General features: G+C 40.0%; 1 protein-coding gene across 4 annotated transcripts in view; it reads right to left on the reverse strand.

The window, feature by feature from the left end:
* Positions 1–5: 5 nt before the first annotated feature.
* The window catches only part of kaznb (kazrin, periplakin interacting protein b), a 107,603-nt gene continuing 91,994 nt past the window's right edge, over positions 6–15,614 (reverse strand). For all 4 annotated transcript variants that reach the window (XM_052075681.1, XM_052075683.1, XM_052075684.1 and 1 more), the window contains 13 exons: positions 15,185–15,379; positions 10,871–11,007; positions 10,058–10,228; positions 8,968–9,163; positions 8,278–8,411; positions 7,330–7,453; positions 3,929–4,107; positions 3,732–3,850; positions 2,766–2,997; positions 2,595–2,696; positions 2,179–2,345; positions 1,488–1,584; positions 6–1,289 (listed from right to left, as the gene is read on the reverse strand). In XM_052075681.1, the coding sequence (XP_051931641.1) occupies positions 1,173–1,289; positions 1,488–1,584; positions 2,179–2,345; positions 2,595–2,696; positions 2,766–2,997; positions 3,732–3,850; positions 3,929–4,107; positions 7,330–7,453; positions 8,278–8,411; positions 8,968–9,163; positions 10,058–10,228; positions 10,871–11,007; positions 15,185–15,379 (1,970 nt within the window). In that variant the 3' untranslated portion in view covers positions 6–1,172. The remainder of the gene's footprint in view (positions 1,290–1,487; positions 1,585–2,178; positions 2,346–2,594; positions 2,697–2,765; positions 2,998–3,731; positions 3,851–3,928; positions 4,108–7,329; positions 7,454–8,277; positions 8,412–8,967; positions 9,164–10,057; positions 10,229–10,870; positions 11,008–15,184; positions 15,380–15,614) is intronic.

Consider the following 15,614-nt stretch of genomic DNA (forward strand, 5'->3'; position numbering starts at 1 on the left):
AAAAGTGTGGTAGTTAATTTTATTCAATTGACCTCTATGATGTTCAATGCAATTTTCCAACAGACTTTTGGCAAGGCATGGAGAAAACACTCCAGAGTACTCAATTTATATACAGTAGACATACAACAAATCACACTGATGGTACAAAATTAGCTTTTATTTTAGTTTTAATTTGTTATTGTGCAGAACCTTCATGGTAGGTGTTCAACATCTGTCCAAGCAGAATTTGGTGTGGGAAGCAGGACGAAAAACCCTAGATTGGTCAGCAGTGAATCAAAACAATACGTGTTGCACATTTATTGTTTTCAATGAAACTAACATGCATGGTAGGCAAAGACGAGAACTACAGAAGCAGCCAAATGTTTGAGCACACTTCATTTAATAAAAACATGTCCAAACTTTGCTATTATTAAATCGAATGAAAAAAAGGTATACAATAAAACATTTATAAAGAATATAATACAAATGACTGATGATTTTTAAGCACCTTGTAAGATTTTCTTTATTTTTAAGTTTTTCAATTCTCTACAAAAGTTGAAAAAAAGGAAATGACATAACACAACAAACATGTTTAATCAGGAATAAATATCAGGAACCAGTATGAGATAAGGCAACAGTGGGTCAACCCTGAATTTATTGATGAAATAGTCTTGTCATTAGTGTGATTTCTTCAAAATGTCAAGAAATATACAGTCTTTACGGTCATCTGTATTGATTTTTACATTATCTGTACATTAGTCATTTTATTCTCACTGGTTATTCTTACAATTAGAGGAATATTATGCATTTTCGTGTCTTGCTAAAATCAGCCAATTTTGAGAGAGCGGTCCTGTCTCATGCAATGGGACATAATAGCAGGGGCATGCGTTTCAAATAGTGAAATGGCTTGAAAGTGGCTCAGGATCTTTTCCCAGCCTAGGTGGTCAGCAAAGAAACGCAGATGAGGTGGTTATGTAAACTAGCTCTGTTGTCACATAGCAATGCGGCAAAAATCAGAAATAGGCTGCTAAAAGTTTTACTTGATTGTTCAATTTCAGTCTTGATGGCTGGGTTATCACAAACAAGACAATGACAAGTCAGTTTTCCATTCGATGCCCAGTGATGAGAGAAAGTTGTTGCAGATCAACTAACAATCCAGTGAAGTGCTGTTTTAAGTGTCCTAAACTGTTCCATCACACATTGGTGATCTCGACGCTCTTGTAACCATACACGAGGCTGCGCGAGGTCCGAGGTCCCGGCCCAAGACCCGCTTCTGTTGAGCGGCTCTGTGCGCGAACCCTCAGCGGACTCTGGAAATACGCAGGACATGAAATGTTTGAATGATGACAGCCAGTGATCTCTACACTCCCATTTTATTAGGCGCACACTGACAAACACAATACATTGAAGGCCATCAAACAACTTCATTATCCTTGCATGACTTCCAATATTAAAAAAAAAAGATTGGGTACACATCCTGAATTAGAGTATGTAGAAATTTATGCTACCTTGCTGGATCTCCTCATCGGCACCCTTCCCTCAGCAAAGCGGTTGACAGCCACCGGCGTAGACGAAACGTCCACCTTGCCTTCCTGCTCCTCGTTGCTGTGAACGCAGACCATTTTAAAGGTGTTTAGTGGAAACTCCAAAGTGGAAAACCGTTATTGCGGGGGTATAGAAAACAAAGTGCCTATCTCAGCAGAACTTTGGCGAGAAAGGTAGGGCATAAATGTGCATATTGTAGGAGAACAACCAAAATGTCAAACCAGCATCATGCGTGTGAGACTTTGGGCTTTATTTTCGTGCCCAGCGCAAGACTGGCGTGAGGTCCGGCATGAATCTCCCCGGGGCGGGCTAGACTTGGTATTGGTATTTTTGGTTGCCAGCCAATCGCAGGGCACACGCAGACAAATTATAGTCACACCTACGGTCATTTAATTCTCAATAAACCGAACACACTTGAAATGTGAGAGTAAGGCAGAGTACTTGGAGAAAACCCACGTAAGTACTGGGACAACGTGAAAACTTCACACAAGGAAGAGCCACAGGTAAGATTCAAACTCGGGACCTCTCAACTGAAAGGCAGTTGTGTTAATTACTCATACACCCACCATACTGTTCCGGCGCTTTAAAACCGTGAGCAGTTTTATTTAATTTGAGTCATATTACAGTTTGCTTCCCTCTACGCATGATGTTCACCTGCTAGCGGTGGCGAGCGCTTTCATCTCTTGGCGGAGATGCCGATGGAGCTCATGTTTGTCAACGGGGATCTCCAACGCTCTCGCCATGGCGTCGGCGTCAAAAGCCGGATCCAAAACCAGCACGGCACCGTTGACGCCTTTACCCTGAAGATTGGCAGCAAACTCCTAAAAAAAAGATTTATCAGTAGTACTTTGACTTGCAAGTTCAATTTATCCTGTTGCACCCCCTCCCTCCCACTCAAGCCGGAAGTAACGACAACAATTGTAGGAGCCTAGCATTAAAAACTCACAGCAATAAAACCGACTCACAACTTGACAAACTCCTCAAAAGGTTCACTTGTATGTCAAGGTAACACCATATATTGTGTATCTTCTGTCCTGGGTAGATTGCCGCCGTCATGGTCCTCCACTCACCTTAAGATCAATGTCCGTGACCCACTTCATGACTCTGTGACAGGTCCAAACAATGGGGTCCCGGTCTTGCTGCTGACATTTTGCCCTTCTTGCCTGCAGGGCCTGCAAGAGCACAGAGTGAGGTTAGGCAGACGCCCGTTTACGTCAAACGAAGGCCTGATCTGGTCGGACCTCCTTGTGGAAGCCCAGCATTTGCAGGAGCTGCACCGAAAGCAGCAGACTGGTCTGATGAGAATGGTCGTCCACGTTGAGGTATCTTTGCAGGTCTCTACGGCCCAGAGAACTTAGTACCCGGCCATCCACCAAGTGAGCGTGGAAAGTTTGCGAATACTGCGGCAGGCCTACGTCGCTCAGCCACGATGTCGCCACCCAGTGATGGTCCATGTCAGATGCTTCGGATAAACTGTAATGATGAAGAAATGCAGACCAATTGTGTTACGCAACCTTTATAGAGCCAAGGTACACATTTTACTTCCTGTTTATTCTGGTTGTAATTCCTGTGCAGAGCACTGGATTTGGGCACGCTATTTTGTTTGACACATTGTTAATTTAAAAGAATGAAAACAGGAAATATTTCAGCTCAGCCTGTTCTTTGCCGATTATTTCATGTCAAACCCTCTTCTAGCCTCCATTTTACACATACAGAAAAAGCCTAAACACGGCAGTATGATAAATAATGAGTTTGTGGGATATGAATATGCAGCAAGATCCGCACTCACGGGGAGGCCATTTTACCACTTGCTGTCGACTGAAAATTACATCACAGTTGTTCAGGGCTCAGATAACATCCAATCCCTATTCACCAGTTTTCTGGGTTTGGTCGTGTCACCTTCGCTCGATGACATTTTATTGGATGTGTTCTGTTGAATATTTTTGTTATTTTATGTTAAATGTTCTGTTATACACTTTATTACAGCTGCAGCTGTTGTGAAAGCGCTATATCAATAGAGATGTATTGTGACAAAATGGCTGCCCCCGAGCTGGATAAAAATGGTTGGGTTTTGCTGTTTTAATTCATATTCCACAGATACAATATTAATCAGAATAGCGTATATCGACTAGTGGGGCCGCATAGAACATATTGTTGTTCAGAAAATTTCATTTCCCTTTCAACAATTAACAATTGGTGTTGCTCACCCTTGGTCCCCTTCAGCTCTCCTGTAGTCCTCGATGGCCAGTCTTAGTTTCCTGCGATGGATCGGGTTGCTAATGCCAAGTCCCACCTCTAAATCCTCATCAGTCAGACCAAGAAGAACCTAAAATGTGGAGAGCCGTCATTTTTATCTAATGAAAAAAGCACTGAAAGCACGGCACGCTCTGTAGTATCCGCTTACCTTGCCACTCTTGACATGTTCACAAGAGGCCCGCGTGGACGAAGGTATTCCCATGACCACCTCCAGCCAGGCTTGGACAGCACCCGCCTTCCACAGAGACATGCATGTGGTCCGGGTGAGCGTTGCCTGCTGGAGGCGATCCAGTTGCTCTTCGCCGTCGGACACGAGACTGTTGTAGTCTGTGGTCGGTCGGAGTTACGGTGTCGGCATGCACGCGGGGTCAGGCATCAAGAGTTAGAAGGATAAGGACATCATAAAAATGACTGAAGGGATTTCATTTCTTAACGAGCCTGAGGCTAATAGCATGAAAAAAACCCCACTACTTTAAAAATGTGTGTGTCTAACTAACCACTTATTGGTTTCGAGGCAAAAGAAATGATGAAGGTGGATGCAGATACGAATATAATGATGTTAAAGCAGTTATACAGTTGCACTTAAACCCCAGAAGCGTTCATGGTTTCGGCGAAAAATGATCAAATTAAAATAATCGACACTTGGCGAAAATAAGGCATATTTGAAATACATTTAAAAATGCGACCGCCCCATTTTCGTGGTTTGGCGTTTTGTGTTGATTATTTTAATTAAATAATTTTTCGCCCACATTTTTTCTGTATGGTAATACCCAAAATGAAACACCAGAAGCAATTGTAAATCTTTGAACACAAAAAAACCCAACCCACAATTAAAAATATTGAATATTTTTCTTTTCAAAAGGTAAGCTACAAAATATTTTAAAAATAAAATATTAAATATACATTGTAATGAGATTTTAATTAAATGGGTATGCAACTCCTACCAGCTATCTATAAATAAAACTATAAAATCCGTATCTTTGTAAAGATAAAATAATTCATCAAAATAATTAAATCAGAAGATACAAAACTATTTATAAATTAAAAGAAAACTGTATGAACAAACAAGAATAACAACGTGTTGCAAAAATAGCCTTAAAAAAGGAACAAACTGTCTCCTTGATTCATTTGTTGTCTTGGCTTAAAATTGTACGACCACTAGATGGGGCTACATCGTCTATGACCATACAGCAGCATAGTTCTGGGCATGCATATCTATAACAGAGATAAATGGGTCCAACAACTCATCTGATTTAGGAAACAACTCATACAGATATAGCACTACAGTATATGACATTATTTTAGTAACTCTGCAACTCTTCAGTAACTAATTATTAAGATGAGTCCACTAGAGCGATGTACAGTATTAGTACGTTACTAAGGGGATTATTCCTAAATGAACCGTTGACACTATACTGAACTGACATGCAAGGATGAAACATTCGCCTGATTCATCCTCATGTACACAGTCCAGTGTCACTTAAAAAAACAACAACAAAAGGTGAGACGGCGTGTGTGACATGAATAATCCCTAGAAAGAAACACCTACAGTGTCTTTAAGAAGTCTAAACACCACTGTTCAAAAATCTTATGACAAGGATGAAAGAGCAGAACAATATTATTATTATTTTAATAAACAGCAGAATGGTAAAGGTCACTATCATGGTGGAAAATGTTTTATTTCTATCATAAAAACATGGCATTTGAACAGGGTGTGTAGACTTTTCATATCCGCTGAAGGCGTGAGAAATGGTTTAAAATAGAAGAGAGGGAAACGACACATAAGAAACAACACTTACTCTGTGGAACATGTGCTGTAGTTTTATTTTAGAAAATAAGATTTCATGTCCAAAAAAACCCTCTATCTGCATCAGATAAATATTTTAATTGTGTATTTTCTTTTTAAATAAAATACTTCCATAGATTTAATCTTTTATTCCATGGTGCCTAAATTACAAAGCATCAAAGAGAGACATGGTCGGAGAGTTTTACACCAACAGGATAACAAAGCAACACGAGCAAAGCAAGGGACCTTGCATTTAAAATGCAAGTATCTTGGTATGAAGCAACCTTGATGAATGGATGTATGGCAATGAATGAATGAATGAATGAAAAAACAACAATGCAATGCAGATGTTTTCTCACACATTCATTCATGTTAGACAGCTCTCAGGAAAGAAATGAAGCAAGCAGATGCGAGACTACACTAAATTACCGTACTTCCTCAAACAGTGGCATTTATTAGAGACATTGCAGGAAAAAAATACATTTTTTGGAAATGAAATTTATTGTCATTCTATAGAATAAAATGTGTCCCTCACCAAAATTAGAACTATTTTAAAAATATATATTTATAAGAGCAGACTTATTCACACAGGGCATTTTATTGATATTTAATAATATTATGCAGGTACTTTTGAATATCGTCGTTGTTCTGTTTGTAATTTTTAAAAAAAGTTAACGTTCATGCAGTGTATGAAACGCAGACACCCCTTTCATGTAAAAAAAATTAAAATAAAAATTGGACATAGGTGTTTTTCACAGGACAAGCACCTATTATGAACAGACCTTTCAAATGCAACCACTTGTCAAACTAAAATTGAGTGAATTCCACACACCATTTGTTTTCAGTGTATTTAAACAAAACAGATTACATAATCATATTTAATTTAAGATATTTTACCTTTTCCCACCACCATAGACAAATATTGATCCTTCATTCAAATCCATAAAATAAAAATGTTATAGTAGATACACTAATACTGTCTATTTTCACAAACTGTATTATTTAAAATTGTCATTTGCCATTGGCATCATGAAGTATAGCTGTTTTCTTGAGAGGAAAAGGTTTATATACTGGAGGTGAGATGGGTCATGCTGAGCTAAGGCCACTATTTGAGGAAATATGGCATTGTCACAGGATGAGAGTCACATTAGTTATGGTCAGTAATTTATCGATTCTCTTTTAAATCCCATCAGTGCGGCTCACTTTGCGATATGATATGACAACACAATTGCAGAAATAACCATTTTGGGGCATCCAAATGAAGCACGTGCCCGTTTCCCCACTCACCACGACCACTCAAAAGTGAAATTGACTGTTAGATAAAATTCTGCTGTAAAGCGTGGTAAAGTAAAAAAAAAAACAGTATAAACACAAATTCTTCCTATTTACACACGAACGGCACATGAACAGCAGTCCTTCAAGTCTCCAGTTTTTGAAAAAAATATATAAGAACATCAAGACAAGATAGTACAGCATGTCTACAAATACTCATGATAATTACCCCATGTATATATTTATATGCATGTAAACATATATACTGTACATATGCATACATGTACATCTATAAATATATATATATCATTTACATACATACAATCTGAAGGGTGTAATATACTATACATTTGGTGGGTCTCTTTTCTGCATTGTTTTAAATTTTGTTTGATGCTTCCCATCTAAACAAGCCCATCTCACACGCACACACACGCTCACGCAGTATCACCAGTCGGCATCCTCCTCTATGTAATAGTCGGGTGTGGCTGTACCATCAAACAGGCCCGGGTCCAGGGACTTGCGCTGTTTTCCTCGGGCAAAGACGCGCGAAAGGGAGCCTAGCGTCATCTTCTCCTTCTTCTTCTTACGCTTCTGCTCCTCCAGGTCCTCCATGGACTAAAGCGAAGACAGAAGGTGCCTAAGTTAGTGGGGAATACTGCATATATATATATATATATATATATATATATATATATATATATATATATATATATATATATAGAATACTGCACCTGTTGCTAAAACTAACACTTTTTTTGTTGTTTGCTAAATTTTATGAAACAAATTACTATATATTACATTTATTATTATTATTATACAGTACAGTCAAACCTCGGTTTTCGTCCATAATCCGTTCCAGAAGGCTATTTGAAAACCGAAATTGTTCAAAAACCTAAACGCTCTTTTTTAAAATAAAAATGTTTACTGAACACGTCTGCTCACAATGGTAAGCAACACGAGGAAGCATCACTTCCTCGTGTAAGGATAGCAAGAGGAGTAAAATGCTGCATTCAAGTGCGCTCAGTTTGTTTGAGAACCAAAATTTGTTCGTCATCCGAGGCATAAAAACCTCAAAATTTTTGAGGTTGGATGAGAACTGAGACATTCGAAAACCGAGGTTTGACTGTATTATTATTTAAACCCGATTAGCTAGAGAACAAAATAGGGCAGATTCTAAATCAGCAAAAAAAAAAAAAAATGCATCTCTGATAAAAATGAAAAAAAAAAAGTACTCCGCAAATAATTGACGCACATTCTAATTGCATTGACATTGTTTTTTGCAATTAGGCTTTCTTGGGCATTTTGAGTCAGAAGTGGTTTGTAAGTGAATAGTTAGAATGAAAACAGACCACCGCCACCACCAAGAAGGCAAGCTAACCCCCCACATCACAACACACACACATATGCACTCGCACACTCAATTTGCGGGCAGTTCTTACATTGCAGAGGGAGTGTGTCCGATGACGGGGGGAGTTGATGTCGCTGGGCGTGGACGAGCGGTCCCCGTCGGCGGCCGAGGCGTCAGAGATAACAGACGGCTGGCGCGAGTGGCAGGGGCTGATCCTGACCACAGCTAGGAGTGGTTGGATGCCACAAAAACACACACGCACGCACGAACACACACACACATGGTTCCAAGATTGAAATAATCCCACTGTTAGTTTGAGAAACCTCAAGGAAACCCATTATTAGTACCACCAAGAGACACTGCAAAGGCCATTTCATTAGGTTACACATGCAGCATCTTTGACAGTGGTGGGAAGTAAAGAGATCAAAATTATTTTCCCCCCCAACTTAATGAAATTTGTCAGGTAAATGTACCATTTTTCTGGTGACTTTTGACCTGTAGTCCCCATATTCGAAAATATCTATCTGTACTTTCGACACACTGTCACACTAGGTCTGTTATTTTTTTTCATACGGGAGCGTGTTGTTTTGGTAATCTCTTTTCTTTCTTTTCTTTTTTTCTAATTTGAGTACAGAAGTTGATTCAGAACTGCTCCTTTTACCAGTCCCTTTTTTTTAAACGAGTATCTGTACTAATTAAGTGTGACCACATTTCCCACCTCTGATCTTGAACATGAGACCAAATGAAGTGTCTGTTGAGTGATGGACACACTATACCGTACCTTGTCTGTCGGCGTTCTGTCCGTGGTAGAGGGTCTGCTGGCTTTGCCGGATGGCGGCGGTCAGCGGCAGGTCGGCATGCATCACCCACTCCTGACTGCCGTTGACCACGGGCTCGGTGGCGCCGGCGTTGGTGGTGGAGGCTAACGAGTGGCGCTTTGGAACGTCTTTCGTCAGCGTGGCGAGAGACTGCTTGGCCTGGTCAAAGGTAGAAGAAACGCAAAGATGCGAATGAACGCTGGATCGTCACTTCTGTGTTTTTGATAATAATCTGACTGTCCTAGATGAGAAACATTGCATAGGGACGATGTCGAATAAAAACAATGACATTTATTTAAAAATAAATACATCAATAAATCAACTTGTGGCCAAATTCAAGCGCTATGTCACAAACAAAATCAAACACAATCAAATAAAAATAAGAAAATAATGGTAAAATTAAATCTGATTTTGAAAAATTAAACAATTAAATGAATACTCAACTGACACAGAACTAACTCTCCCTGGTGGATGAAAAATAATATAACACAATATACATGTAACAATATATAAAATCTAAATACAAAATATAAAATAACAAAAAAATAAATGAAATAATATAAAATGATTATCATTATCACACAAAACAGACAAGGATTAAAATACTTTTGGATTTTTCATTATATTTAGTTTTTATTTCATTGAAGGCTTGTTTTTTTAAATTCAGGTAGTTTTAATTGAGGTTTACAGCACGATTGTTAATTTTTATTCACTTTTATTTTTTTCTTAAAATTGTATTCTGTTATGTAGTAATGTAAACCACAATCCTCAAACAACTGTTTGACTTTCCTTCTTCCATACAGATGCACAGCAATATCAAAACGAATAACGCTTATATTCACACTGAAAGCTGAAAAACTTAACGTTTTTTTAAAAGGATTTTCATTTTATTTGATGAACAAAAATTAGTTTGCTTTTTATTTTAGTTAGTTTTAGTTAACTTCGATAACCTAGCTCATACTTGTCCGAATTCTTGATACAACTCTTGTATTTGTGCTTAGAAACAAGAGCCACAGAATGCATGTAAAATGAGCGTTAGCCGAGTTCTCTCACCATGGTGAGCTCAGCCTCCAGCTCCTTGATCCTGTTCTCCTTCATGTCCAGCTGAGAGCGCAGGATGTTGGCCTGCTCCGTGGCCTCTTTGGTCTGTCGCCTCAGGTCCCACTTCTCTCTCTCCAGCACGTCCTTCTCCTTGGCCAGCAACTTCACTGCATCCTCGCTCTCCTGCAACAACAAAAGCGTCGGATGCATGCTGTGAAGATCTGATGGCGGGCTGCAGCTTTTCCTAAGCGAGGTGAGGTGGCTAAACTGGTACAAATTTCCATCCATCCATCCATTTTCTGACTCACTTATCCTCACAATGGTCACGGGACGTGCTGGAGTCTATCCCAGCTGTCTTCGAGCAGTTGGCGGGGGACCACACCCTGCACTGGTTGCCAGCCAATCGCAGAGCGCACACAGACAACCATTCGCTCACACTCACACCTAGGGAGAAGTTGGAGTGCCCAATCAACCTGCCATGCATGTTTTTGGAACGTGGGAGGAAACCGGAATACCTGGAGAAAACCCACGCAGACCCACGGAACATGTGGAGAACATGCAAACTCCACACCGGAAGGCTGGAGCGGAATCAAACTCATTCAATATAAATCCAGAATTTTCACCCAAATCAATGCATATCATTCCATACCATTCAATATCATGCCACGTTAGTCACAATCATATTGTAAAATTTCAATTCAATATAATTGATGATCATTCCATATGAGTCCATTTCATTCAATACCATTCCATTTGATTCCATTTTCTTTTCATTCTCACACAATTTCTCCAGAAATTGCATTTTTCGGTCAAGCAAAGAGATACCTTTCTGTGCTGATCGTAGTTGCGTATGAATTCTCGGAGCTGGTCCTCTCGGCTCTCCAGTGTCGTGTATAGCTGCTGCATCTGACTCACCAAGTCGCCCTTCTCCCCTTTTAGACGTTTACGGTCAGCTTTCATGGCTGCAACGTTCAAGGAGTTATTATCAGTTATGTGATCGGTAACTGAACCGCATGCACACGAATAAACTTGTTGTAAAACGAAAAGCTCTCAAATCAAATGTGAGCATTATTACCGTTAAAGCAACCGTAGTTTTTTGGGGGGGATACAGCCCTCAAAATGGATCTCATTAGGTTTAATGGAATTAATTGAAGTGACATAGGCAGGCATTAAGGTTGCATTGAAAGATTTTCTCCAAGCATAAATTTGATTAAAAACCAAAGTAATGGCATCATTCAGATTACTTGACATAATTATCTCAATATCAAACTAGGGATGTCCCGATCACTATTTTTTGGAGCCCAAGTCAGAGTCTGAGTCTTTGGTTTTAAGTATCTGCTGAATGCCTTGTGCGTGTGTGTGTAGGTATGTGTGTATATGTGTGTGTGTATTGCAGGGAGCATTTCACCAAATCAGTACGGATTGCTATTTGTAATACAGTAACTTCAAAATTAATTCAAACGTATATATTTTGCCTTACTTTAAATTTTCAAAACATATTTTTCCTCTTTTTTAAGCAAGTAATTTGATGATCCAATTTTTCAACGTTTCACTGTGCATTGGTTAAACTCAGAATTTGTTCTATCTTGTTAGTTTTGCTTTTTTTTAATACTGAAACACTTAAAATAACAAATACAGGCACTCGAGCGAATGACATTTACACTACCATAATTGAATGTTAAACGCATGACATATTCATGTGCAGGACGCTTTGTAAAATGGATTTTCAAGAAATTGACTGGCAACGCAACTGGCACCAATTTGTTTGGATAGTCCATATAAGCATTACCATGGAAGATTCGGAAATGGTAAACAATACATTTTCATGTATTCACTCATCTCAGGTGACCTTTGAAACTAAACTTTAATAAGGCATATTATGGCCTCCTTTGGGGCTGGAGTGGTACAGAATCACCCAGCACATCATTAGTCTCCGCTAAAATTATTCCGACTGATATTTTAGACATTTATGGGCTTGTGCGGCCCAAAATGACGAGTCCGAGTCATTTAGTTGTTGGGTACGTGTGACTTCTCTTATCTCGAAATGACACCATTGATTCATGACTTTGTTAAATGCAACCAGTGGAGAACAAGCTTGCTTGTCACCAAATAATTTACTTTTCGAACGGAAGTTATGTTGATTGGAAGAGTCACAATTGCTAACCTGTGTATCGCACTGTCTCGACTCTCTAAGCTCTTTGATGATGCCATTTTGCGAGGAAGCTTCTTAGGAGCATCTTTCTGTCTGCTTCTCCCTCCAAACAAGCTATAAGGACAAAACCCACCGCTCTTTTTCTGCCTGCAGGAGAGCTGTGCACCGCGGGGGAGAAGTGTCTGTGGGTGTGTGACTGCATCAGTACTTAAAAAAAACAAACTGCTATTCCATTTGTCCATTTGGATTGTTGTGACCTTTAAATGTTTGGAAAAATAAGAAAAACAATTTTTTCACCAGATGAAAATCATGCGATCGACCCCAATTTCTGATCACTTGATCAGATCAGGACATTGGTATGTCAAACAGGTACATTATTGTTGGAACATTTATGCTTCTATTCCGCCATTTTCTATAGCACTTCTCTTCTTTAGAATGATAGGTGAGCTGGAGCCTATCCCAGCGAAAGACGCGGGAAAGCATCTTCCACTCACTCCATTGGACAATTTTTAAATGTCAATAAACTTAAGATACACCCTAGACTGGTCATCAGCCAATCGCAGGACATATACCAAACACGCATTAATACTCTCGTTCATATCTATGAACACTTCAGACAATGAAAACATTTATGTACAGTAGACAGTACTACAAAACTATTGTGGGAAGCAGGTTTGTAGGCTAGTGTCCAACCCAATTTATGAGGTTCTCGGTTTGAATCTCCTTCACGTGTGCATGTTCGGTTCACTGAAACCTGTTGATGAGTGTGGATGTGAGTGTCAAGTGCTGCTTGTCTCGATGTGGCTGCTCAAACAGTCCAGGGTTTACCTCAGTACCTTCAGCTGAGAGCCACAAGGGGGCACTGTAAACAAGCTGCTCCTGCAGCGGTAACTGAGAGGTGAACATCTGAGAAGATTCAGTAAATGAGCACTCAGACATGAAACTCGCATTTCCCCTCGCAATTCTCTGACATGGAAACCACCTTCACTGCACGTGTCGCGCACTCGCCGGCCGTCCGGCATTCCTGCTGTCAACGCTCGCGTCCCATTCATATTTGACACTCCGCATTCCAAACCTGTTTAGTGATTATTATACAACATCTCTGACGGCTCATCGTCGAGAGTGACATCAACACTGTTGCCTAACAAAATCAAAACTCTGCTAAAAGCAGGCAGCAACTGCGGTGTTGCATAATGCATCGCCTTAGAAAACAATACAGGGTAATTGGTGCAATATTGGTGCTGTATCAATACTGCATTCATATTTCAAAGATGTCTTTGTCTAACAACAACAAACCAAATTAATTGAAAGTAAAAAGCAAATATCCCTTCTTGTAGCACATCTTCACAGTAAAGACCACTGCACACAATTGAACTGAATAAATATATACTGAATACTAAAAATCATCCATCCAGTCAAAATAGATGGATGCTCAGTCAAGCATAGGCACAAGCGGAACACAACACTAATAGAAACATTCCACAGAAAGAAAAACATTCCAAAAAACAGCAGAGTTTTTTTTTATGTCGTGCCCCAGCTTGGTCCTATGTTTTGCACTGAATAGGAGCATATATTGATGTACTTTTGCTTAGAGTCTCTGGTTCACGATTTGTGCAGCACAGACCGGAAGAAACAAAGCAAATTTATTCTTCTTTAATTTTCTAAAAATGTATATACTGTAGGGCGGCCCGGTAGTCAAGTGGTTAGCACGTCGGCTTCACAGTACAGAGGTCGTGGGTTCGATTCCAGCTACGGCCTCCCTGTGTGGAGTTTGCATGTTCTCCCCGGGCCTGCGTGGGTTTTCTCCGGGTGCTCCGGTTTCCTCCCACATTCCAAAAACATGCGTGGCAGGCTGATTGAACACTCTAAATTGTCCCTAGGTGTGAGTGTGAGTGCGAATGGTTGTTCGTTTCTGTGTGCCCTGCGATTGGCTGGCAACCGATTCAGGGTGTCCCCCGCCTACTGCCCGAGGACGGCTGGGATGGGTTCCAGCACCCCCGCGACCCTAGTGAGGATCAAGCGGCTCGGAAGATGAATGAATGAATGAATGTATATACTGTACAGTGCTGCCTTGAGATCTGAATTTAATTTGTTCTGTGGCCAACCTTCGTTACGTAAAACATTCCTACTGTATTTCAAATCATCTTTCCCCTTTAGAATGAATGCAAATGCTATGGATCCATTTGAAACCCCCCCCCTTCAAAAACATTTTTGTAGTGTGTTTTTACCAAGCAAAATGGCACTCTATGATATTGTATTTTATAAAAGCACAGGGTAAGACTATAATTAAGTAGAATGAAAAATAATTAAACACGTTGTGCATCCTGATGTGGAATGTTTCAATTAAATTTGCTGCTCCTTAAGTTATGTGCGCTTTGGCCACTGGGGGCAGTACAAAACAGTCATACTGACAAACCAGGAATAATTTCTCTTTATTCACACTGCCACCATTCTCAGTGACTCATTAAGCTGCGATGATGTTAGTCTTTTTTCACCGCAGAGGATAAAGAACATATGCCTGCGGGTATTGTTTACATGTGTTGCTTCACCGATTGTGTTCCTTGCTGAAAGGCTTGCAATACTGCAGCTATTAATGCGATTGTTGGTATGTAAATAGTGTACGTTTGCATTAAGATAGCAGAGCCTTTCTTTTAGTCAGTTGGTTGGGCGATTTAAATACATGTGATGTAATTCTCTTGTTTTGCTCAGTGGAATAGGAAATATCAATGGGGATTGCCATTAAACAGCTTTTTTTGCTTTTGCTTTTTTGTTTTTCTTCAAAATAACTTTTCTATTTGTCAGAGGGAGTGATTGACACCAACCTGCACAATAGAAATAAATATAACTAAAAATATCCACAGTCAATGACTGCTCAGTCAGTATGTGTCATAACATTAATGCCATCACTCCTCCCGTCAAGTTACTCATGATAACCATCACCTTGCAAAACACAAACAGAAAGCTTGACTAGAAATAGGGGATTTCACCTTGTAAGGCCTCCTTTGCGCGGTCCAGCTCCTGCTCCTTGTCACCCAGCTGTACGTGGAGCTCGGCTGCGGAGAGCAGACCTGCGGTTCCTCCTGTCTGTGACTCCTCCTGCAGGTCTTTGCCCAGCATGTCCTTCATTTGCCGCAGGAGGTGCACCTCCTCCTGAAGCTGGGCCACCTCTTCGTGCAACAACACTGTGGAAAAACATAAGACGGGAGATGAGTGCATAAGGCTTTGAGACTTAACTTTAATAAGGTACATTATTGCCTCCTTACAGAATAACCCAACATATCATTAGTCTTTGATAAAATTACAATAATCCCTTGCTATAATAGTTCGTCTTTCATCACTTCGCTGTTTCACAGGGGTTTTTTTCGTGCCATTTTTTAAGTCCATTATGTTCTGTATCCTGATTGGCTAAGGGACTCT

The sequence above is a fragment of the Hippocampus zosterae genome, chromosome 9 (genome assembly GCF_025434085.1).
Source record: "Hippocampus zosterae strain Florida chromosome 9, ASM2543408v3, whole genome shotgun sequence".
Classification (NCBI taxonomy): Eukaryota; Metazoa; Chordata; class Actinopteri; order Syngnathiformes; family Syngnathidae; genus Hippocampus; species Hippocampus zosterae.